The sequence below is a fragment of the Saccopteryx leptura genome, chromosome 1, assembly GCF_036850995.1.
Source record: "Saccopteryx leptura isolate mSacLep1 chromosome 1, mSacLep1_pri_phased_curated, whole genome shotgun sequence".
NCBI classification, from domain to species: Eukaryota; Metazoa; Chordata; class Mammalia; order Chiroptera; family Emballonuridae; genus Saccopteryx; species Saccopteryx leptura.
In genome coordinates, this window is record NC_089503.1 from 80,523,870 (window position 1) to 80,550,008 (window position 26,139).

The 26,139-nt window shown below is 45.2% G+C and overlaps 1 protein-coding gene across 1 annotated transcript in view; it reads left to right on the forward strand.

Moving 5' to 3' along the window:
* ENDOD1 (endonuclease domain containing 1) overlaps window positions 1-25,767 on the forward strand; it is a 43,767-nt gene extending 18,000 nt beyond the window's left edge. The window contains exon 2 of the mRNA XM_066370968.1: window positions 22,328-25,767. Within this exon, the coding sequence (XP_066227065.1) occupies window positions 22,328-23,530 (1,203 nt within the window). The 3' untranslated portion in view covers window positions 23,531-25,767. The remainder of the gene's footprint in view (window positions 1-22,327) is intronic.
* The last annotated feature ends 372 nt before the right edge of the window (window positions 25,768-26,139 follow it).

Below are 26,139 nucleotides of genomic sequence, written 5' to 3' on the forward strand. Positions count from 1 at the left end.
TGTTAATCTACTGAAATGTTACATCAAGCCACTTCTAAGGTGTTCCTAGGGAAGCTTCTTGTTTACATTAACCTACAGCAGCAGTTCTCAACCTGTGGGTCGCGACCCCGGGGGGGGGGGGGGGGGGCTAACGACCAAAACACAGGGGTCGCCTAAAGCCATCTATTTTCCAATGGCTTTAGGCGACCCCTGTGTTTTGGTCGTTGGACCCCCGCCAGGGTCGCGACCCACAGGTTGAGAACCGCTGATCTACAGAGGTTTGGTGTTTTTTTTTTTGTATTTTTCTGAAGTTGGAAAGGGGGAGGCAGTCAGACAGACTCCCATGTGCGCCCGGCCGGGATCCACCCAGCATGCCCACCAGGGGGTGATGCTCTGCCCCTCTGGGGCGTTGCTGTGTTGCAACCAGAGCCATTCTAGCACCTGAGGCAGAGGCCACAGAGCCATCCTCAGCACCCGGGCCAACTTTGCTCCAGTGGAGCCTCGGCTGCGGGAGGGGAAGAGAAAGACAGAGAGGAAGGAGAGAGGGAGGAGTGGAGAAGCAGATGGGCACTTCTCCTGTGTGCCCTGGCCAGGAATCAAACCCGGGACTCCTGCATGCCAGGCTGACACTCTGCCACTGAGCCAACCAGCCAGGGCCAACCTACAGAGTTTTGACATCAAGCCACTTCTTATCTATGTATAACTTCATACACACACTAACTGGGCCCTGTGTAAAAGGCAGAGTCTGTTTATCTTATCTGAACACACTATATTATTTCCTATCCAGATGGCATAACTTTATTAAATTTCCTTAATTGATATATCTTCCATATTTTTTATATTTCTATATATTTAATTACTGTAACATTATATTACTGCAACAGCTGAGTTGGGTTCTTGGGAAAGATCTCACTGTGGCTGTATCAACCAGGGTCCTAGCAGGAAGTAGACAGAACTATCAAAGTAGTTTAAGCAACAGATTAAATGAAGAAATGATTTCTAGAGAATTAAGGGAGTCAACAAGGTATGGAAAAGCACCTAGGGCCTAGCCATCATAGGAAGCTGTCACCATCACTGGTCTCTGGGGTCAGAGGGGAGCCTGGGGAGAACCATGACCACAGAAAAACTTAGCCAGAGCCAGAACTGTAGCAGCCAGGTGGGGACGAAGCAAGGGAATAAATACACTGGTCTCTCTCTTCTCACCCTGCCATTCGCTGCTCCAGTCAGATGCCTGAGGGCCTGAAGGCTCAGATGGTGTGGTCCCTGAACGTCAGCCTCCTTGGACCCCAAGCAAGGCAGGGAAGAGTGGAGAATGGGTCTGGGAGGGCAAAGGAGGCTGCCGAGCACAGGGGCTGTGAGGGTGAAGGTGGGCCTGGCATCCAGGTAGAATGTAAGTAGCAGAGAGCAATGGTGGAGGCATCCCCGGCCAGTGAGGACATGGGTGGCAGGTGCAGTGCAGAGAGGAGCAGGGAAGCATCAACAGGATAGCTGTGTAACTGGCACAGTAGGGGGACAGGGATTGGTCTGTTTTGGTTGAATATGAGGTAATATTTGAGAGAAGAGGTTGGAGGAGTTTGGGGGGACCCCATGAATCTGCCAGTTTGTCATTAACCAGGGTGCTATTGAAGATGTTAGTGAGTCCAGCTCAAACAAGTATAAACAGCAAAAATAGACATTTCATTCCACATGTGAATAAGACAGGAAATCCATGATTATACCTTTTTTTTTTTTTTTTTGTATTTTTCTGAAGTGAGAAGCAGAGAGACAGACTCCCACATGTGCTCGACTGGGATCTGCCCATCTGGGTCGTTGCTCCATTGCAACTGGAGCCATTCTAGCACCTGAGGCAGAGGCCATGGAACCATCCTCAGTTCCCTGGGCCAACTTTGCTCCAATAGAGCATTGGCTGTGGGAGGGGAAGAGAGAGACAGAGAGGAAGGAGAGGGGGAAGGGTAGAGAAGCAGATGGGTACTTCTCCTGTGTGCCCTGGCTGGGAATTGAACGTGGAACATACACATGCTGGGTCGACGCTCTACCACTGAGCCAACCGGCCAGGGCCATGTTTATACATTTTTATGGTCAGAATATTAGCTGCTCTGATAGGTGGAGGACCCGAATAGCCCTTTAATATACTTTGTTCTCTCCCTTATTTTCATCACAGCTCTTTGCAGTTTGTGGAAAATACCTGTTAAAATACAGTATGTCCGTGAAGTCATGGTGCACTTTTGACCGGTCATAGGAAAGCAAGAAAAGATGATAGAAATGTGAAATTCTGCACCAAATAAAAGGAAAACTCTCCCAGTTTCATACCTATTCAGTGCAGTTCGATGTGGGCTCACGCACAGATTTTTTAGGGCTCCTTAGGTAGCTATCCCGTATAGCCTCTACAGACTCGTCACTGACTGATGGCCTACCAGAACGGGGTTTCTCCACCAAACTGCCTGTTTCCTTCAACTGCTTATCCCACCGAGTAATGTTATTCCTATATGGTGGCGCTTCATTATAAATGCGCCGATATTCACGTTGCACTTTGGTCACGGATTCGAATTTAGCGAGCCACAGAACACACTGAACTTTCCTCTGTACCGTCCACATCTCGACTGGCATGGCTTTGGGCTGCTCCGCTGTATACACGATGTTACGTCATCATCTGCGCATGCACACAAGCTGCCACATCATCCTACAGAAACTGGGAGGGTTTTCCTTTTATTTGGTGCAGATTTCACATTTCTATCGTCTTTTGTTGCTTTCCTGACCGTCAAAAGTGCACCATGACTTTACAGACAGACACACTGTAGTATGACTAGTATGTGAACAAATTAAACCTAGCTGGGGTGCTGCTGAAGATGATTGAAACACTTGTTTTCACTGTGGGGTTTATGGACCTCCTGCATCAGCATCACTTGGGGTGGTGGTTGAAAATTTGTTTTTGAACCCCACTCCAGACCCAGTGAACAGACCTGTGGTGGGAAAACACAAGAATCCACACCTTGTTTTTTTTCTTCTTCTTTTCCAAGTAAGAGGAGGGGAGATAGGGAGACAGATGCCCACATGTGGCCTGACCGGGATCCACCTGGCAACCCCCGTCTGTGGCAGATGCTCTGCCCATCTGAGGACATGCTTGCAACTCCGAGCTGTGTTTAGTGCCTGAGGCGGAGGTGCCACAAAACCATTTTCAGTGCCCGAGCCAATGTGTTTGAACCAATGGAGCCATGGCTGCGGGAGGAGGAGAGAGAGAGAGAGAGAGAGAGAAAGAGAGGGGAGTGGAGAGAAGCAGATGGTCACTTCTCTTATGTGCCTTGACCAGGAATCGAACCCTGGACATCCAAACACCAGGCTGAAGCTCTACCACTGAGCCAACCAGCCAGGACCACATTGTTTAATAAGGACCCAGATGCTTCTAATATAAACTGAATTTTGAGAACTACTAATCTACTCTTTCCCCATGTATAAGACACACTGTATTTGAAAAATTTGGGGTCTAAAAACTGGGTGCATTTATACAGTGGTTGTAGATTTTTTTACTTGCATTTCCTGCTTTTTTGCATGGATGAGGAGTTGTATGAATTTTATGATGAATAAAACTTGAGTTCAATAACTTTATGTAATACATATTTTTTTTTCAAATTTCAGGCCTCAAAATTAAGGTACATCTTATACATGGGGAAATATGGTAATTAATTCATCCCAGCACACTGATCAATAAGAATGTGATAAAGATCTAGCCCAGCTGGACCTTGATTTAGAATCATCTGGAGAACTTTAAAAACATCCTAATTCCCAGGCTCTGCCCCAACCCTAGAGGTTCTGGTTTCATTGGCCTGGGGTAAGGTCGGGAGGTATTTTTGTTTTTCAGCTTCCAGGTGATTCTGATGATCAGCCAGGCCCAAGAACCTTTAACCTTGTCTGAACTCAGACAGTGGAAAAAATTAGAAATGGAGACATCTCTGCTTAACTGACTTCTGAATTCTGTCCCACACAGTTAGTTAGAGGCTAAGAATAATTGCTCTGGAAAAGAAGGCAGACTCCGGACTGGAAAACAGGCTTTCAGTGAGTAACGAGGAAGGAAACCGGAGAAGACCAGGGATGACGTAATCTGAGAAGGTACTGCAGTTCTGCAGAGGTCTTAAAGGAGTTGGCATGCTGTTTTAGGCTCCCAGGAGCATGAACCTTGGAGCGCTGTGTGCGGAGAGCGGGCAGAGGAGTGTGTGCGCCCTCCTAGCCTCCCCTCGGGCCTCCCTGCCCACATGGATTGCTGGTTTAAGCTTAGTGCATTTTTTTTATCCACTCCCTTTATGTATTTTCTTTCAATTTTCAAGAAAAAGAAAAGTGAAATGGAAGTGGAATACCCTTTCACTGTTCAGCTGTTTGTCTTGGTGTCGCCACAGTTCCCGTAGCAGTTGCTGAGCACCAACATCGGGCACATCACGCAGAGGGCTGGCAGCGCCTGCCACCCCAAAGGCAGGGAGGTGTGGAGTGGCCCGGGGCCCCTGGGAGCCCAGAGGAAGAGTGGCTCACGGAGGCAGTGGGCAGGGGACCCAGAGGCTGCCTGTGTGCTGAGGGCTGGTGGGGGAGGGAAAGCCCTGTGTTACTCAAAGACAAAGAAGAAAAAAATCCTTCTAATTCTTCTAAAGCTCTTTCTATCCCCAAGAGGATAAAAAAATATTTTGGATGCCAAAGAGGGAGGATTTTTTTTTTTCCCTTAATGGTGGGTCTGAACTCTTGTTTATTCATTCCTTTCCTGAGGCTCAGAGGTCTCCTGGTTTATTCCTCCCACTGTCCTTCACCCACTCCTGGCCCCTCCAGGAGCCTCCCTTTTCTGAAAGGTGATTCCTTTCTGGCATGAGGTATTTTTGGTGGGGAGGGGCTTCCTTAGGATTTGCCCAAGGCCACAGCTCTAGTTTGTTCTCGTTTTGACTGGGGAGGGCCTGTAGACACTCCGTGTCCGTGTCCAGCTAGGGCAGGGGCTGGGAACCTTTTTGGCTGAGAGAGCCATGAACACCACATATTTTAAAATGTAATTCTGTGAGAGCCATACAACGACCCGTGTATGTTACGCATTATCCAAGAAAAATTTGGTGTTGTCCTGGAGGACAGCTGTGATTGGCTCCAGCTACCTGCAACCATGAGCAGGAGTGGTAGGAAATTAATGGATTGTAATACATGAGAATGTTTTATATTTTTAACGTTATTATTTTTTTTATTAAAGATTTATCTGCGAGCCAGATGCAGCCATCAAAAGAGCCACATCTGGCTTGCGAGCCATAGGTTTCCAACCTCTGGGCTAGGGTAAGGTTATCTTTTTGCTCCCATTATCAGCTACACTCGCTGCTTTTTATAAGGAGGGGACCCTCCCTCTCACCCACCTGGTCACGGGAAGGTGGATAATAGTATCTCTGTGTTCCTGTATGTGTATCATAGTTTAAAAAAACTGTGGACAGGAACAAAATTGGGACATCCACTGTTCAGCTCATCTGATTATTTAACTCTTGTTTAAAATAAAACAACCCCAAAGTGCTGCAAACCAGCACAGCTAGTATCCAGGTCCTGAGTGGGAACGGCAGGAAATTAAGAAAAGAAGCTTAAAGAGAAAAAGGTGGGCTCAGAGGACTCTTTGCAACATGAAAGATAGCTTGCAAAAGGCCAAGAACCCCTGGCCTGCTTTATTATATAACCATATGCAAATAAGGAAGTTTCTGATACAAAGTCACCCATCTCCAAGGCAACCCAAGAATTCTCCCAAGTGCAGAAACCCTCCACCCTGCATTATTGAAATCAGCCAACATCAGAACAAACAAAGGGTAAGAGGAAGGGCATGTAAATTGCTTCTAGCAACTTAAGCAAGCAAGTGAAGTGGGAGGATGGGATGAGTGCAAATACTCAGCTTCATAGCCAATATAGAGGTGGGGGGGTTCAAGAACTTAGCCTTTTGCTAAGCCTTGAACTGCAAGGGCTTTGCCAACTTGCAGTTTCCCACATATCCTCCCCCCCCTTTTTTTTCTGAAGCTGGAAACGGGAGAGACAGACAGACTCCCGCATGCGCCCGACCGGGATCCACCCGGCACGCCCACCAGGGGGCGACGCTCTGCCCACCAGGGGGCGATGCTCTGCCCCTCCGGGGCTTCGCTCTGTAGCGACCAGAGCCACTCTAGCGCCTGGGGCAGAGGCCAAGGAGCCATCCCCAGCGCTTGGGCCATCTTTGCTCCAGTGGAGCCTCGGCTGCGGGAGGGGAAGAGAGAGACAGAGAGGAAGGAGAGAGGGAGGGGTGGAGAAGCAGATGGGCGCTTCTCCTGTGTACCCTGGCCGGGAATCGAACCCGGGACCCCTGCATGCCAGGCTGATGCTCTACCACTGAGCCAACCGGCCAGGGCCCCCCCCTTTTTTAATTTGTGTGTTGAGACTTGCACTCCTCTGATTTCCCAGTTTCCCAGATTCCAATTCAGAGGCGGACTGAAAAAAAAAAAAGAATAAACACAAAATTAATATAGCCAGTGCTAACAGATATCCAAACAACTGTCCTAATACATTAAAGGGATTAAAGCCTTTTAGATTATCAAGCAAATTCTTAGTACAGCAGGATCTATAATAAAGTTTTTGCTGTTTTGAGTGTCCTTAATATGTTAATGCAAATCCATGCTGACACCATCACCCTTCCACATTCTCTGTAGATGCAACCCAACCCCACTTCAGTCCCATAGAGAACTGCCACAAGGAGCAGCAGTCACACCCAGGAAAAGACCGCATGGCACTGGAACTTGTCACATTCTCACTCTCTAGCTGGTTTCCAAGTCCCACGACCACTGCTTTCAGCGCATTATTAGGCTTTTGCTTTAAACTTAATGGGCATTCTGGATCTCTGGAACTGGGTTGCTTTCTGGGGCTGATGTCGGTCTGTGATGAGGCTTCATATTCCTTGTTCCTCGCTGGCATTCAAAGAGGACCTGCTGATGACAAAACCGGAACATACCCTCATCCCCAAGTTAGTAATTTGATTGAATTTTGCCACTTAGGGCCAGTTAATATATCCCAGTATAACATGAGAGACTTAGGCCGTTGCTCAGCTGATATAAAATGCCTCTCGGCTGAAGCAAGTCCTGAGGAAGAAATATTCAAAAAATTTTCATATAATTGCTCTTATGGGTGAGTCTCTCCTCCTGACTCATGGTGTCTCACCAAACTTTCAGGAACCCACTGAGGAGCCTCAGCAGACCTAGGACAAACACACATATCCTCACCCCCACAAGAGAACAGGGTCTGGCCCTTGCCTTATTCCTGTGAGCGGTTCCTTCCATCACACTTCAAGAAAGGCTTTTCTTGTTGGATTCCAGAGTCTCTTGGCTGCTGAATGGCCCTGTATTATCAGTATTAAAAAAATTTTTTAAGTAAAAAGCATGATAAGGAAAATTTTCAGGAGTTCCAGAGCATGACTCCCTCTTTTTTATTTTTTCTAATTAACCTTTAAGTGTTTGATGGGCACGCTCTTCATGCCTTGACCCTGAGGATTGTAAGAAACACCTGTCCTCAGGTCAATTCCAAATGTCTGACAAATGTAGTAAATTCTTTTACAAGTAACGCTCCCATACCTTTCACATTTCTATCCCATTGATTAACAGGCAATCTAGAGAGCACATAAGGCTGAAAAAGTCCAGTATGACTTTCTTTATTTTGCCATTGCAACAAAAAAAACCTTAGAGCTTTGTTATGGAAATTTACTTTTCCCTATGCCTTTCAGCTTAGTGGCTGCTTTATAAGTGGGCCAGGAAGAAGGCCCGTGCAGCTCAGCAATAACAGATACATCAGCTCTTGTACTTAAAAGTCCTTTGAGTTTACACCCTTGTATTATTAGTTCTATTTTAGGACATTAAAGGAGTCAAATTCCCAATTTCCTTGAGGCCCCTTTTGCAGGATGTGGCCTGCTGCCTAAAGCAGCTTAAGACAAATTCTTGAAATGACTTACCAGAGCCCTGCTTAATTTTGCTCAATTCCTATGTTTCACCTATCTGAATACAGTTTTACACACAAATGACAATTTACAGCACAGAAACACAAGTATAACACATAACTTTGATTAATCCTAATACTTGAATTGCTATTTGGCTCCTAACTCCAAACACACCTTCCAATGCACCAACCAAATTAGCAAGTCTTAAGGATCCACGTTCCATTCTATTTAAATGTAAATGAGCACTTCTTACAAGTTCCAATTTTAAAGCAAAAAATGTAGGGATGAAACTTTTTTCAATATAAGAGCTGGCATTTCTAACTTTTGCATGCAAGAACTTAATTCAGGCCTTAAAAAATCACATTTTAGACAACGTCAAACAAAGAGTAAGCAGAAACTAGAATCAGACAAACCAGATTGAAACTCGGGATTTCAGAGCACAACCAGACTAGAAAGATGCCTGCCTGATCTCAGTCAGGGCATTTTCTGACAGAGGGACTGACGATGGATGAGACTAAACAAAATCTCCCCAAGAAAATTTTCTTGGCAGCTGCTGGGAAATTTTGTAATTAGATCCACTGGGTGTCTCCTGTCTTAATTTCTAGGCAAAGAATAGGAAAGAAACAAAATGATAGTTCAGAGGATTGTGGCTAAAACATTAAAGAAAATCAGACAATAACAGGAAAAGCTGTAACTTTCCTAATACCTGAGTCTCCTATCCATTCTCAAATTCCATAACTGCTATAACTGGCAGTTCAAGTTGACTGCTGAGATTTTCCCTGTACCTCAACTTTAGTGAATGGCGCAGAATGAAGAAAATAAGCTTAAAGAGAAAAAAGGTGGGTTCGGGAGGACTCTTTGCAACGTGATAGATTGCAAAAGGCCAAGAGCCCCCTGGATTGCTTATTATATAGCCATATGCAAATAAGGAAGTCTCCGATACAAAGTCACCCATCTCCAAGGCAACCCAAGAATTCTCCCAAGTGCAGAAACCCTCCACCCTGCATAACTGAAATCAACCAACATCAGAACAAACAGAGGGTGAGATGAAGGGCATGTAAATTGCTTCTAGCAACTTAAGCAGGCAAGGGAAGTGGGGGTTGGGGGAATGGGATGAGTGCAAATACTCAGCTTTATAGTCAATATAGAGGTGTGGTGGGGAGAATTTAGTCTTTTGCTAAGCCTCAGATTGCAAGGGCTTTGCCAACTTGTACTCACCAAAGGACATATCTAACCCTTTCCCCACAGGGTTAGATAGGAGCTCACCAAGTTGTCTCCTGATCACAGGGTCTGTCTGGAATCATCCATCCCCTCATGTGCTTATCTCCCCTCAGCAACAAGATTCTCCAGGGGAAGGAAACGCCACCCTTCCCTGAAGTCATCGCAGAGTCTTGTAACCATTATGATGTTTTTTCTTGATGACCACCTTTTCCTGCAGCAGAGCTAGAGGACAGTTACGCTCCCTGGAGCATATCTGTTCTTATCTGCACATTAGCGGAAATCAGATGGGCATCAGAAGATTGTTGTGGAGGTCAAATGAGATAATTCAGCAGATACTGATCACTTCCTGGTTGAAGGGCCATCATAACAGGTGCAGGGAGCACAGAGACAATCGGGCATTGGCCCCAACGTTGCAACTCAGTGGGTAGACAGATGGATAGACACTTTCTCACCCTGGCAGACTTCTCCCCATTTTGTCTTTGGTGGTCAGCCTGCCTGACTCGACGGTGCATTGGTGTACCACAGTCGGCACTGCCTGCAGTCATGCCAGCCGCCCCCTGGCCACAGGGCCAGGCCCGGCCCCTCCACGTGCCACTCCTTCAGCCTCCCGCTCGGTGTCCGCTGAGCCAGCCTTGCTCTTCACCTGCACTTGTGCCACTTTGTCTCTTCACACTAGCAGTGCCATTAACTGTCACCTACAGCCCTTGTCCCTGGCCCGCCTGGACTCCCAGGTCAGGCCCTTCAGTTGCTTGCAGTGACAAGATCTCCACACTTCATTCCCACCCCAGACAACATTTCTCCTCCCATTTGTTCTCCGCACCTGTCCCTGGACTGCTGGTCAGTGCCTGCCCCGTTGACCCGGTTTGGCCTTTGAGGAGCCTTCCTTTCTTCTCAGCAGTCTTTCTCTCCGTTCATGAAGCCCTGGCAGTGACTTCGGGCAGCTTGCGGACCATCCCTGTTCTCCCTACGCTCTGGCTACCCTGTCCCTGCCTATGGCAGAGAAGCTGACCACCGCTTCCCTGAGAACTGAGACCACCAGTGCCCTGTGCACCCTTCTCTCTCGTGCCGTGGCCTTTCCTCATGCCAGGCTGACTGTCCTCCATGTGCTCCCAGTGCCATTCCCTTTGCTGACCCCTCCCCTTTGCCCCTGCTGCAGTCACAGCAGAGCAGTCAGCAAACACCTACCAGGAACCTGCCAGGTGCAGGGTCTGCATTGTGATTTAGGCAGACGGAAGTACAGGGATGATCCCAATGCCTTAGGAACTGACAGTCTGTATACAGAAGGAGCAGGTGCCCAGGAGCCTGCTCTCTGGAACACGGAGTCCCCTCTCGATAACTCTTCTTGACTTTTAGACCCCCTCTTGGGTCCACTGTGACTGCTCTTCAGGACTAATCATGGTATCTAATTAGAAGCTTCTCCCCATTCCCATCCTCCCCACCAGCCCTCTGTAAAGCCTCCCTGTGCTCTTGTGTGTTCTGAGATGTCCTGTAACCCCCCACCGTGCTCAGGGCTGTCCCCACTTCCTTGCTCCATGGCGCAGTCCCCTGACGGGCCTTTGAGGTCTTGGCTGGGGCCCTTGCTGAGTTCCTACTCCTGGCCCTGTGAGGTGCTTTGTCTCATCAAAACCCTTGTGTAGGCTTGATGCTGGGAAGGGAGTCAAGGGGACTCCCCGTGCCTGCCACATCTGATCTATTTCACAAAGCGTGTGTGGTTAGTGAGCCTGCCCCTGGAGGAGCTGAGAAGGGAGTAGGGAAGGAGGACAGAAGAGGAAGAGAGGAGAGGGAGAGGTGGGACGTGGGAGGCAGGCTGACCAGTGCTAAAGCTTCATATTTGTTTCTCCTGCAGATCACTGTGTCACTTTCAACAAGCAGCTCCTTCTCCCTCCTCAGTGACAAATTTCCCTGGAGGCAGGTCTGCACCAGGTGATTGTGGTCCCCAGCCTCACTATTCCTCTAGGCAGTCACCACCTCATCTCCCCCCCACCCCCATGCTCCTGAGCCCTGGAATGCTCCCTTGTACAGCGCCCTAAGTTGCCCCACCCTCCCAATGCCCCCTCTTCCTGGGCTGTGTGTGGGAGCTGGGAGACAGTCTTTGGTTTTATCCCTGTCAGTCCTGCTCCTCAAGCTAAGGTCCTGTTCATCTCCTTCACCTGAAGACTTCTCAAACAAGAGGTCTGCTTTTGCAGTCTCCTCTTGCCCATATCTAGTCACGTCCACCACCTGTCTTCCTTCCTGAGCCTGCGGTGGGAATTGTCCTTTGACGTCTCACCAAGGGTTCTTTTAACTGTGAAAGGCCTTGGTCTTGGTCTCCATCTTCCCTTTCCTCCCTGAGGCAGGTGCCACCCTGGCCGATCCTCCCCTAGCCGAAGCTTCCTCCTCTTTCCTAATGTGACGCTAGGCGGTTGATCCTCCTATGGCTCCACCAGTGTCTTCCACCTTCCCTTCATGCTCCTCCCGTCCCGCAGAGTGGCCGCCCAGGGGCTCTCATCCAGGGGCGTGGGCTGCTGATGGCGCGCGGCAGAGCTTTGGAGTCTGAGAAGCCGGGCATAAGCCTTGGCTCTGACACACATACTTACCCGAGTTGCAATTTTCCCGTGTGTGAGATGGTAACAATGCCCACCTAGTAGGGTTAGGTAAAGAGAAAATGGGATGCAGCAGTGCTGTTTGGAATCATTTGTAAACCTGCTTTATAATTTTTGCCATCTCTGAGTACTACCTTTACTGCTATTTACTTGAACTTGGTGTTTACAATAATTTTAAATCAATTCCGTGGAAAATAAATTGAATCTTGTCCCAAATAATAATCTCCACAAAATTGTGTGTGTGAAATGCTGGTTCTATTGTCCTAGGGCACATTAAACATAAATTGACAGCAATTAAATCATTCCTGTGTGTACTTGTCATTATTCTTGGCACCACATGGTTACATGCACTGCAGCGTAGATCTTTTACATGAAGTCTCCCTCCACAGTGTCTGGACCGCAGACCCTGCGTGAACAGGTGCAGTCCTCATTGTTAATGCGCCTCCTTGGCTAACTTCTTGTCTGGAGTTCCAACTTTGCTTCTGCTCCCAAACTCCAGTTCCGAATCTCCATCTGCTACAAAATACAGTGTGTCTGTAAAGAGTCATGGTGCACTTTTGGCCGGTCACAGGAAAGCAACAAAAGACGATAGAAATGTGAAATCTGCACCAAATAAAAAGAAAACCCTCCCAGTTTCTGTAGGATGATGTGGCAGCATGTGTGCATGCGCAGATGATGACGTAACACCGTGTATACAGCGGAGCAGCCCAAAGCCATGCCAGTCAAGATGTGGACGGTACAGAGGAAAGTTCAGTGTGTTCTGTAGCTCGCTAAATTCGAATCCATGACCAAAGTGCAACGTGAATATCGGCGCGTTTATAAAGAAGTGCCACCACATAGGAATAACATTACTCGGTGGGATAAGCAATTGAAGGAAACCGGCAGTTTGGTGGAGAAACCCCGTTCTGGTAGGCCGTCAGTGATGAGTCTGTAGAGGCTATATGGGATAGCTACCTAAGGAGCCCTAAAAAATCTGTGTGAGCCCACATCGAACTGCACTAAATAGGTATGAAACTGGGAGAGTTTTCCTTCTATTTGGTGCAGAATTTCACATTTCTATCGTCTTTTGTTGCTTTCCTGTGACCTGTCAAAAGTGCACCATGACTTTACGGACACACTGTATTTCTGCCTGTCAGTTTAGTCTTATTTAAAGGTCAACCTTTGTATTTTTCCTCTACTGTCCCTCATTTCCTGGTGACCTCAGCTCTGGCCCTTGACATCATCTTTTAGTTTCCACGGACCCTCCCAGTTCAGGGCTCACTCACATCCTGAGCTTCTTCCTTCCGGAATCTTGCACATGTCTTTCCCTTTCCATTCCTTCATCTGCCTCTGTGTTCCTGGCTATCCTGCCCAGTGTAGCCAGGTGTGTCTCCCTGAAATTGCACGTCCCTAGTGATGCGCAGGTCCTTAGAAACCATCAGGGAATTTCCACTCTGTACATGTAAAGACTAGACTTGGCAGCAGAGCATTGAAAGCATCCAGTAGCAGAGCAGAGCAGAGCAGTAGAGCGTTAGAGCTGCCAGAGTCGGAGCATGTGGGTTTGTGACCTCACCCGCCCTCACTGATGGTGTGACATTGGGCACGCTGCTCTGTGTCTGAACCTCGATTTTTTCTTTTGTAAAGGAAAGTAATAGAGATCCTGTTAGGATTAAAGAAGATACTTGATGTAAAGCACTTACCCAGGGGACTGCAGCATAGTGATATTCAATAAGCAGTAGTTATAATTATTCTACGGTGAGTTATCTGTATAGCAGATCACCTATAACCTGGTCCTCTGCTACCCTTTTTAGTTAAACCTTTCACTTTCCTCACTCACAGGCTACTTGTCTCTCCCCCCAGTCTTGTTAAGCCTTCCTGACCTTTCTATTTCTCTGCGTTTGTGCAGCCTTCTGATCCCACCCCAGCCTTTGTTTTCTCGGAGGGGTGAAAGAAGCCTTCCTTGAATGCACTCGCTGTGCCCTTCCTTCCTCTGGAATTTTTATTTTTCTTCATACTATTTATTTGGCACTTAGCATAAGTGCGTCGCACTGTTGGTTTTTCTTGATTTCCAGTGTTACCTTGTATGTCTCTCTGTCTTGTTTTCCTAAATACACTCTGAGTTCCTTGATACGAAGACCTGTTTTGGGGCATAGGAGGTATATAAAAACACCAGCTGTGGGGCTGGACTTTCTAAGTTCATACCCCGAAGCCGCTCACTACTCACTCACTGTGTGACCTTAAGCAGGTGACTTCGTCTTGATGTGACTCAGTTTCTCCACCTGTCTACACGTGGTAATAATAGTATATAGTGTGAGTTTGAGTGAGTCAGTACTTAGCACAGCCACTGACTGATGTAAAGCTCTCAGACTAGTGCTTGTCATAAAGTGCTTGATAAATGGTGGTGGTGGTTGTTACTATTATTATTACCAGTCCTGATGCTTCCTCCCACAGCACTAGTCACAAAAATGTATGCTTATAAATGTTATAAACTATTATAAATTAAAAGTATTGTTGAATGGGTATTTCCCCTCTAGTACACCTTTCCAGTTTTCTATCAGTTAAATTTTTTTTACATGCATATTAGCAGGAAAATTGAAAGTCTCTTTTTATTTCATTCCAAAGCAAAAAAGAAATCCCATGGGTTTAAATAGCTTTTAATGTCTGGTAACAGGAAACAGACCAAGTCGTTGAAAGAAACTGTTTTTTTCTTGGTACTAAATTTGAAACAAATTTATTATAAGATTATTTATGGGGCAGGATGCTGGTGGCGGGGTGGGGGTGAGTTTATTCTTCTAAAACCTACTTAACATGTTGTGATTAGAAAAAAAAAGTTTCCATTAAACACAGGAACAATATCAAATTACCCAGGCACTCCAGGGGGACTAGGTCAGCAGGGAGGAGGATTATACAGAGAGATCTTTGTACCTGCCCCTACTTCAGAGATTCTGCTGGGAAACAGAAGGGAAAGATTAGTGGTGCATACAAAAGGGCAAGTGTAGCCCAGATATTGTAATCTGAAATTACCTCTTACGTCACAGGTGCGTTTTTGTCTTTAGAGAGCAGTGTTGTCAGTAATTGACTGTACTTCAAGAGCCAGGTCATTAAACTTAAACTGTGTCTGCAGAGAGCATGGAAAAATACACCTGCCCTATCCCATTGCCCTGTATCAAAGAATATATTAGATTTTTTAAAATCAAATACTTATACTACTTTTAATACAATTTCTCATACATATATCAGGTATTTTAATTACACACACACTTTGACATTCCTTCAGAAAGTGGCAGCTTACCCAGACAGCCTGGTTGTAGGGTTAAACAAGAAGGGCGACGATGGGAAGCTGTTACAGTGATTTCATTTAGATTTCCAGATGATTCTTCAACAAATAATAAAACATTAGTCATCTTGGGGTCAGAAGGAAGTTTTATCATAGGTTAAAAACTGGTTTTAAGATAAGGAGTAGAAATTAAAACAGGTGTTTCTCTCAGTGGAGGTCCGTTAACAGACTGTTGTAAAGCCTTGTAATTAATGTTTTATAAAGAATAAGTAAGGTGAGGTGATTTCATAATGCGCTATCTAATTTGTTATATGACTCCAAGTTGCAGAATGCAGCTTGGAAATAAATTTTAGAGAGAGAAATACCTGTGAATGAACAGACAAAAAATTATAGGGAATAGAGATGCAAAGAAATTGATAAAATAACAAACAGAATCAAATTGTTTGTAAGCTGGTTGATGTGATGTAGAAAAGGGCTAGGAGTCCCTGTATCCTGTTCTTAGTGAGAAACTTGTAGCCTGTACAGATCTTGACACTATCAGGAAAGGTGTTAAAAACCCTGTTCTACTTACACCAAACATTCATCCAGCAGGTAATCTAAATTAAACAAAACAAACAAAAAAAACAAGCAGACTTAAGCAAAGCAAATAAGTTTTGAGATGATAAATCTGTAATGAGTTATAAAAGGAAAGAAGTCATACTTTAGGAGAATTTTTTTAAACCCGAGGAAAGCAAAATTTTGGGGCAGATGTGGAATTTTTCTCCTCCCACTGCAATCACATAGAAATATAGGATTTTTAAAAATTAAAAAAATTTATTTAAATTAGATTCATATTTCAGTGAAAAAGAAAGGGAAATTTCCAGGTGCCAAAAATATAGAAGAAACCAATGGCCAAAGCTATTTGTAGGAAGCCACGTAGATACTAGGGCTCTGCCCTGCGTGGGGCAGAAGTCAGTTACATACCCTGTTCGTGACATGGAACCAGTGCTAGGCTCACTGAGTACAGCTGAAAGCTGGCAAGTTGCTACAGCGCTGGTGACCTAGACAGAAAAATTCCCTGTATGTTGTTGAAGGGAGTAGCTGCCCACCATGTCAGGAGTGGAAACAAAAACCCTCCAGAAGTAAGGCTAGAGCCATCATCTTTGTATGGCTCCGAATTTGCACCAATTTCTCTCTATGGAATCCCTGAGCTGAAAAATAACTCAAAATTAGTTCAGAATTATTGAATTCTTTAGGGCTTTAGCAGAGGCAACTGGGAAAGTAATCCTATTAAATTTGTTTTCAACAAAAAAAATCATGGCTTTTTTTTTTTTTTTTGAGAGACAGGAAGGGAGAGAGATGAGAAGCATTAATTCGTAGCTGTGGCACCTTAGTTGTTCATTGATTGCTTCTCATATGTGCCTTGGCCCAGGGGCTCCAGCTGAGCTAGTGATCCCTTGCTCAAGCCAGCAACCTTGGACTTCAAACAAGTGACCTTTCGGGCTCAAGCCAGCGATCATGGGGTCATGTTGATAATCTCACACTTAAGCCAGTGATCCCTGCACTCAAGCCAGATGAACCCACACTGAAGCCAGCTACTTCAGAGTTTCTAACCTGAGACCTCAGCGTCCCGGGTAGACCATCGATCCTCTGCTCCACCACTGGCCAGGAAAAACACTATGGACTTCTTAAGAAGACAAGCTCACTAGCAAATATGGGAAAGCACTTAATATACACACCACTTTGAAGTTAACCAATAGAAGGAACAAAATATACTGAAAAACCAAATAAAATAGAGAAATCTTAAAGGGGCTTTAAGATAAGCATGTCTAAATTATTGAAAGATAAAAAAGATTTTACAAAAGAGAATAATCAAGGATAATTTGAAATAGAACCAAATAGAAATGCTAGAAAAGAAGTCATTAAGATGAAATAAAGAGAGAAAGTCTCAACAAACAAGTGTACCAGACATAGCTAAAGAGAGATTTAAGGAATTAGGAGATGTATCTGAGGAGCTCACCTAGAATACAAGATAGTTGATGAGATATAAAATACAAATACTGATTGACTTACGATCTATGCAACTTACCACCATTCGACTTTACGACCACAATCACTAGCCACGACTGCTCCGCGTCTGGCAGCGCAAGCGTTGCCCAGCTGGGCGTACGACAGTGCGGACCAGCTTCCGGCAGCACTACCATCTCCACGTGCACCGTTTCACCTGTTATCCCAGACTCGGTACAGCAATTTGTGTTTTGTGTCTTGGATATTTTTCATCAAACCCCTCCCAAGATATCTACCAAGAGGAAAATTGTCTTTGCAAATATTAAACCAGTTGTACTGGTAATGCAGTGTTTTACTTAAACCTGACGAATGTAAAAATAAGAAACAAAATGGTGTAGAGATGATACAAATGGCATAAAATGAACAAAGAAAATTATGATATATAACAATAACGAAAGAAAATTATGATAAAATATGACTTAAAGATTTTTGTAACATCATTTCACAGTACTGTACATATAGTGTACTCAACTTACGACCAAATCGTGTTATGACCGGCCTGTTGGAACCAATCATGGTCGTAAGTCGAGCACTAGCTGGAGGAAAAAGAAGAGAAAGAGGTTTTAATGTATATCTAATTGGATCCTCAAGGAAAAAATAAAAGGTTTATGGAAGATCAACATGTTATCTTATAAGACATCCTTTGTTATTTTTGTCAGAGATTAATATTGGATTAGATAAACCTTGGGAAATTTACCTAGTATTTTTTATTTCTTGTTTTAGTTTTATTTAGGTATTATTTACACTCAGTTATCTACAGAAGTACATTGAACTTAGGTTATGACTAGACAGGACAAACCTAGAACGCCTGGTACTTCCATGGTCTCTGATGGAGAGGAAGCCCTATGTGGGTCATCTGAGTTCTTTCCCTGCCAGCTGAATGGACAGAGGTGATGACATGGCCTAATGTGAAAAGTTGAGCTGGCTAAATGAGATTCTGCCTCTTGAGCATTTGAAGTAGGTAATTAAGTAGCAAAAGTAGCTAAAATTGCAGGTTAATGATATGGTCAGTGGCTAGGGAGGCCATGATCTGTGTACAAGCTCAAGTGATGACGGAAGAGCATAAGTCAGCAGAAGCCAGGAAGTGAAAGCTGTGCAGAAGTAAAAAAGCCAGTAGGGAGAGAGAGAGTCCAGCAGGTTAAATGTGGCTGAATGATGGCAATCATTAATGTCAAATTAGTTTCAACCACAGGCTCCTGCTGTCAGAGTTCCCCAGAGCTTCCTGGAATCCATTTTTGGTTCCAGCAATGCCAAACTACATCACTTTTATGGGGCTCTGGGAGCCTGTTTGTTCAACTTCACTTCTTTTTTATGCCTTTGTATCTTTCCAGTGAACCATCCTTACAAGAGGCAACACAAATGAGACTTTTGTTCATTGCAAATAGAAAGTTTTAGGGGTCACAGTCCAGATTTAGTTAGGCCATACAATTTATCTAGGTGACTGGCTAGAGTTCTTTTCCTGGTTCACCCCATTCTGTGGACTGTGGGAGCAGAGGAGGTTGTGGTGAGGGGACTGACTAGTTTTTCTCCCAGAAGGTTTGCTATGCTTGCTGTTCTCTGCTACCCCCTGTGGGTGTACAGGAAAAAGGGTGTAGCCAGGTGAGGTGCTAACAGGAACACTGGGCCAGACAGCTGACGAATGCTGAGGGTAACAGGAGCCTGGAAACTGCTCCGGCCGGGCCCTCTGCCTGTGCTGATGCACTTCTAGATGGTGAAGCTAATGCTCAGCTGCCATGGGCTCTGGGCTAAGGCAAAAAGGAGGCATGCAGCCCTGGCCAGTTGGCTCAGTGGTAGAGCGTCGGCCTGGTGTGCAGGAGTCCTGGGTTCAATTCCTGCCCAGGGCACACAGGAAAGGCGCCCATCTGCTTCTCCACCCCTCCCTCTCTCCTTCCTCTCTGTCTCTTTCTTCCCCTCCTGCAGCCAAGGCTCCATTGGAGCAAAGATGGCCCGGGCGCTGAGGATAGCTTTATGGCCTCTGCCTCAGGTGCTGGAATGGCTCTGGTTGCAACAGAGCGACGCCCCAGATGGGCAGAGCATTGCCTCCAGTGGGCATGCTGGGTGGATCCTGGTCAGGCACATGCGGGAGTCTTGTCTGACTGCTTCCCTGTTTCCAGCTTCAGAAAAATACACACACACACACAAAAAAGGAAGGAGGTGTGCAGCCCGGCCTGAAGATGTGCCCTTTGACCTTCTCCTTTCCGTTCTCTCTTCAGGCTGGGGCTGCAGCATGTGGGACTCAGACAGCTTCTCTCCCTGCAACCTTGATGAGCTTCATTTATCCATGACACAGAGAGCAAAGGAGATTACAGATAGTGCAGTATTTTTTTCCTACCCTGTGACAGTGAAAACTGGTGTAACAGTGCCTATTAAGGTGGGGGAAAGCATGGCTTAGTGATAAAGGATATATGCTTTAGGAATAAAAAGACTGACCTCATTTCAGATCCTGTTCCTGCTAATTATTGGCTTACTTGGAAAAGTTACATCATCTTTCTGTATCTTAGTTTCCTCATCTGTAAAATAAGGTAAAAATACCTTCCATATAGTGTTACAATGAAACAATTTAGTAGTTTAAACCGTATTAACCTGACCCCTGCACCCCATCACAATGTAGGCACAGTATGCAGGCATTCCGTCTTGATTTCAAACATTATGTTCTGTCTTGTCAAATCATAGAGCCAGATTTGGAGATCCTAAGAGTATAGTGACCCTGGAAATGGGGTTTTGCAAAAGCTAGGAAACTGGGAGGGAAGATGCATTCTCTTCTGCTTGCATATCCACAGCATACAGTTTAGTTACTCTTTTGCCTAGGGAGGCTCGGGGCAGGTCGGTACACAGAAGCCATTGTAGAATCAGGCACTGGCCCATCTCCCTTGTACCTAGGAAGTGTGGGCAGAAGAGGCTTCACCTGGTTGCCAGGTGCACAGTGATAGCAGAAATTTGAAGCCCCATGAACCCAAGTGGCCTGAGAGGATGTAGAAGCAACTAGCTAAGTGTCCTCTGACCTTGGCAGCTGGGAGTCCATGTTCCAAGCTAGGGAATGAATCAACCCACAGTCCTGGTTTTTGCTTAAAAAGAATACTTTGTGATCTCTCTCACATACACATACACGCACACCCACAGTCTCCCCCTTTTCTCTCATTCACTTATTTTCTTCCCCCTATCTTTTATCCCTTCCCTTTTCTTCTTTTTCCATCCTTTTTCCTTTTTTTTTTTTATCCCTCCTTTTGCCTGTTTCTCTTTTGCTCCTTCTCCCTTCTCTTCCAAGAGTCTCATCTCTGCTCATGTACAGGCTTACCGTCTACCCCTGTGGGTGCTGTTTCATCCCTAGATGACCCTTTGAACACACACCTGCGTGCGGCCATGCTCTGTCACAGGGCTGCCTGTTCAAAAACCAGCTCCGGACATGCCCTAGAGGGGATCAAGAAGTTGTAGGCTAAGTGCAGACAGAATGCCCAGTAAACATGGAGACAACATGCATCTAGATACCCCTGACCTTATACCCAAGACTCCACAATCTTGGCTTTGCCATATCATATCTCTTGGTTCAGGAATGAGCCTGAGATGTCCATGTGGTGTATCTTTCAGCCATAGCAGAACAGCAGCAGAAGCTTTACTAAATGAATGAGCTGCTTATCTCTGCTTTCTGGGGATTTGGTGGGAGTGGAGAACATCTAAGATCTAAGACTGATTCTAAGACTAGGGGAAGAGAGGGAACAGCCTTGAAGGGTGAGGCTATGGAATAATCTATTACATTACAGTAAATATTCTTGCTTTTACATCAGTTTGCTCATCCACTGTCCTTGCTAACCCTTCACACAGCCCCATGAGCATGTGCACATTTGCCATTACAGAGCTGGAGAAACGCATTGTTGGTTTTCCTCCCAACAAGAGGTAAAACACAATCCACGTGGCCTTGACTTCCTTGGGTTTAGTGATGGGTTTAATGAGAAGCGCTAGTGATACAATTTGTGGGTTGATGTCGGCAGGAGAGGTGTAGAGAAATATGAAAATAGAGGGAAAAAATCACTAGCATCTTCATGAATCAAACGACCAATCTGGACATTTTCTTGGGCTTCCTTTCAAGGTTTTCTTGCCTATTTTTAAACTTTAAAAAAAATTTGTTTCTATTTAATTTTATATCCTGTCTTTTCCTTTCAACATTATAGCTTATAATTCCCCACCATTACAAATTCATCATAATTAGAGTGCTTTTTAATGGCTTTGAGATATTTCTTAGACAGATATAACATGTTTACTTAACTTTCCTTTGTCTGAAAATGTGGATTGGTTCAAATTCCTGTTGTTATGCCGTGATGACTACCTCAGGACATAAAGATGAATGAGTACCCTGAGATTCTAATACGTATCCGTCCTTGGCTGGGTCCTGTGGGGGATGTGCAGGGTCTCTGGTATCAAGGAATTGATAGTTTAGTTTTACAGTTAAAAAAAGAATTCTGGGTCAATCCTGAGCTCTTTTCTTTTGTCCTTTCAGATTGGTAAAGTGGAAGTATACATTATACTGCTTAGTTAAAAAAGAAAAGAAGCAAAACCAAGATTATATATATCTAAGTATATATACACACACACAAACACAGGGTGGGGTAAAAGTAGGTTTATTGGTACATATCTAGATTGATGTATACAGAAAAGTAATTTTTAATAATAGCAAATGCCCTAGGAGGATTGAGTTCAAATAGCAGTTGATCAAATTTGAATTTTACTTTAGCCTGGTAAGTATCTAATAATTAACATTAAGCTATATTTTCCATTTGATTTAGATGCTTTGATTAGAGTTCATTTTTTTATATATCCCAAAGTATATAAACATTTATTAAAAATGTGTTCATTAAATTCTAGCCAGCATCAGTGGCTGATTATCTGAATTTCAGTTCTGATTTTTATGGGCCTAATGGTATCTACTTTCTCCTTGCTTTCATTTTACAATCAATTTGAATATCATGGAAAAAATATTACAAAAAAAGAGCTATGAAATTCATAAAACACTGGCAGATTAAAAATGTGTGTCACACTAGTATATTTGTGAGTGTGTGGTGGGGTGTTACTGCCGAACAGGAATGGAGGACGCAGAGTGAGAGAGGAAACAGCGTGTTTGAAAGATGCTTTCAGACACCAGTATTGGGGGATATTAGACTGAAGTGGACTCGCACCAGAAAGCTGAGCCCTCCCCAGCCGAAGTGTAGGAAGTGTCATAGGGACTTTAGTTACAGTCTTGGTAGAATGATTCAGGTCACCTTCTCTGCTGTGCACCAGCGCATCTGAACACTCCCTCTCTTCTTTCAGATTGATGACCCCAGCAGTCACCTTGCGGAGGTGATGAATGAGGCTGACGCCATCGCCGCTGTGAACAGTCTGGGAAGCAAGCAAGCCTTGAATGCAGATTACCTGGATTCTGATTATCAAAGAGGACAGCTGTACCCGTTCTCCCTTAGCAGTGATTTCCATATGACCACATTCACTCTCACCAATGCAGCTCCGATGACCCCGACCTTCCAGAAACGGTGGTACATGAATCTCAACAGCCTAATGGACCGGGCCCTGACCCCACAGTGTGGTAGTGGGGACGACCTATATATCATCACGGGTGCCGTGCCCTCCGACGTCAAAGTCAAAGACAAAGTGACCGTCCCTGAGCTTGTTTGGCTGGCAGCCTGTTGTGCTGTCCCCGGAGGCGGCTGGGCCATGGGCTTTGTCAAGCACACCAGGGACCGTGATGTCATAGAAGATGTAATGGTGAAAGAACTCGAGAAACTGCTTCCGTTTAATCCTCAGTTGTTCCAGAACAACTGTGGTGAAATGGAACAAGACACAGAGAAAATGAAAAAAATCCTGGAAGTGGTGAACCAAGTCCAGGATGAAGAGAGGATGGCGCAATCTAAAGAGAGCACCAGCCCCCTCTCCAGTGCAAGGAGTGAGCGGTCCGCTCTGCCGCCCCCAGATGCAGTTGAGGAAAGGAGTAGCTTTTGGGGAAAACTCATAGGCTTTATGGCTACCCCATTTATCAAGCTTTTCCAATTAATTTGTTACCTTGTGGTAGGAATCCTGAAGAGCATTGTGTATTTCCTGTGGTATGTCATCACGCAGGTGATTAATGGCGTGGAAAGCGGCCTTTACCGCCTGGGTGCAGCCACTGTCTCGTACTTCCTGACCATTGGGGAAGAGTTGGCAAGCATTCCCTGGAAGGTGCTCAAAGTTGTCGTCAAAATCATCAGGGCCATTCTCCGGATCCTTTGCTGTCTGATGAAGGCCGTCTGCCGCATTCTGGGCATCCCTGTCCGAGTCCTCGTCGACGTGGCCGCTTTCCCTGTGTACACCATGGGTGCCATTCCAGTCGTGTGCAAGGACATTGCCGTGGGCCTTGGTGGCACCATCTCTTTGCTCTTTGACACTGCTTTTGGCACTATGGGTGGCCTATTTCAGGTTATTTTTAGTGTTTGCAAGCGAATTGGCTACAAAGTTACTTTTGACAGTTCTGGGGAGTTATAGGACTCGAAAAACTAATAGTGGCCAGTCACAGTAAATTTGATTTTCTTTTTAAATAGAGAAGTCTGGAATACTTTGTCTGTACAGTGGGTTTCAATTATCATTACATTTTGGCCTTTCAATGGTGCCTGTATGTTTTTGCAAAGGAAGATGGTACAATTGAGACTTGGACCCAAGATAGATGTTCAGGGTAGGATTATGTGTAGGTCGTCTGATGTGAAATGAGTAAACTTCTAAACCATAACATTTGGTTATTTACTCTGCTACTGATGACCAGCTGAGATGTTCTGGTGTTCATGTGTGACAATTAAAAATTACAGAAGAGGGAAGAATTAGGAAGAGGACAACTTGAAACCAAAGGATTTCTGAGACAGTGATTAAGGAGTCTTGTTTCTTCTCTTGCTCTCTGAGACTCAAGGCAAAACTGATCTAAATATTCTTGGGCAATTTATATTTTGCTTCTCCTTCTCTCCAACTCAGCTGAACTTGGTAAAGTGCAGGCATGTTTACCTGTTGAAATAACTTGCCTAAGATATAGAATCTGCTATATCCCTTAGCTTTCCATGGCTTCTAAGGACCTTTAAGATTTTTTTCCCTTTCAGGGTTGAATTTTGCTGCATTTTTCTTTATTGTACTGATAAACACTTTATGCCAAATGTGGCATAACGCATTTTGAATGCAAGGGCAAAGGTTGCCCCTTGAACAGTGTAGTACGGTCTTCTTGAGTATAAAGAAGAGGGTGCGGGGGGCGAGCCTGGCTCTGAGAAGATGCTGTAGGTCCCAGGACATCCTTAGTCAAGCTTGGATCAACTTGAAATATATTAAATGTCTGGCAAACCAGACTGAGTCCAAAGACCTACTGATTAAGCCATTATGAAAATTAACATTCTACAATGTATCAGATAAATACCCAATACAGTAAAACACTCTGACTTTTGTCCTTAAATGATTGTTTTGGATTGTATAGAAAAGAGCCACAAAACAAAAACTATTTTAGCCATCTGGAAAATTTATATATGGGTCAACTTGATTAAGAATTATTTCTTAGACAATTATTTTTATAGTGTATTTGAGGCTAGAAAAACATAACTCTCCCATTATTGCAAATTCTGCTTGAGAGCTAGTCCCTAGTGTTTGGATCAAACACATTTAAATCTTGCACTGAAAATGGTAAGAAGAGGAGTAAGAATTTCCAAACTTTTCTCACAGCTGAGAAAGAATGATGTGGATTTTTCCGAGTGTTTTAAAGAGTTGCTCGAGGTAAAGAGAGCCAAGTGTAAAATACTGAGCTTGAGGGCGCAGGCCACCTTTCATCCAAAAGTCAAGTGTACAAGCTCGGGGTCTATAAGACAACAAGGAGAGAAAGGTGGGTCACCTATTCGTACCAGGTTGGTAGACGAGAAATATGAGTGTAGTGAGAGTTACGTTTTGCAGGAAAATAACTGAGTTGGACCCAAAGTAGAAGAGCAGCCGGCAAGCTGGCATCCTGATCAATTTGTGATGCAAGGTTGGGGTGTATGACACCAGACTGGTCTGTGGTAGGGAACTAGGCACTAAATTTAAGAATTTTAAGCAGTATTTCACCAACATTTCTGTTTGTGAGCATGAACACCTGTAATTGGGCTTCCCTCCATCTCAGTGGTGTGAAGGTACATGGAAGGGCTGGGGTCCCCATGGGTCAGGAACCCTGCCAGATGAAAGGAGAGTCTCAGAGGTACCAGAGAGACAGCCTGGCCAACCCTTCACTTGCTGAGGAGCCTGAGGCACAAGGAGTCAGCAAGCTTGCCTTCAGTTTCACGGCTATGCGACGGCACACCGGGAGCCGAGATCTTTTGCACATGTCCCGTCACATCTGGGACATCAACTATGTGGTGTGTATGGTACTATCCAGCTGCCTCCCTGGACCATGGCAGAGTTCGCTCCATCATCCACCAGACAGACTAGTCACTTGGATTTGGTCTAGGTGACAACTCTCTTAGCCGTCCATGCATGACATCATGCTTCCTGCCTCCCACAGACTCTGTATTCCGCACAGTACATATCTGCAAACTGAAAGGCCCAAGGAGGGCATCCATGGCAGCTGAGCCCCTTGGCACCATGCAAGGAGCAGGGCATCGACACTGCTTCGTGGGAGCCATTTGAAAATGTCTTCTGTCTCACTGCTTGTTGTTTAGTGTCTTATTTATTTATACTTGTGTGGCCTTTTGGGGAAGGGGTAATAAAGCAAAACATACCCGTCAGTTCAGGTGGCTGAGGTTTTCCGCACTGGACCCCTGGAAGGGCTGTGTGTGTGGCTCACTGACACGCTGAGCCAGCAGGTGGCAGCCCTGCAGGTCAGCTCCAAGGAGCCTCTCTGGGTTTTCAGGTGGGAGCTTGGGTCGATACACCCCACCTCTGGCTTGAAGGTTTTTCTGTGACTCCTTCTGTTCTCAGGCCCTTGGGGAAGGCAGCCCACTCTTCATTGTCATGGAGCCGATTTTCTAGTGTGTGGACTAGTCATGCCTGGGGACACTCCTCTTTTCAGTTGTGCCTTTTGAATGTTGGCTTCTTGCTCAGCATCAACACTTTCAGCATTAACTCTTCCACCCAAATGCAGACTAGGGAGTTGGGAG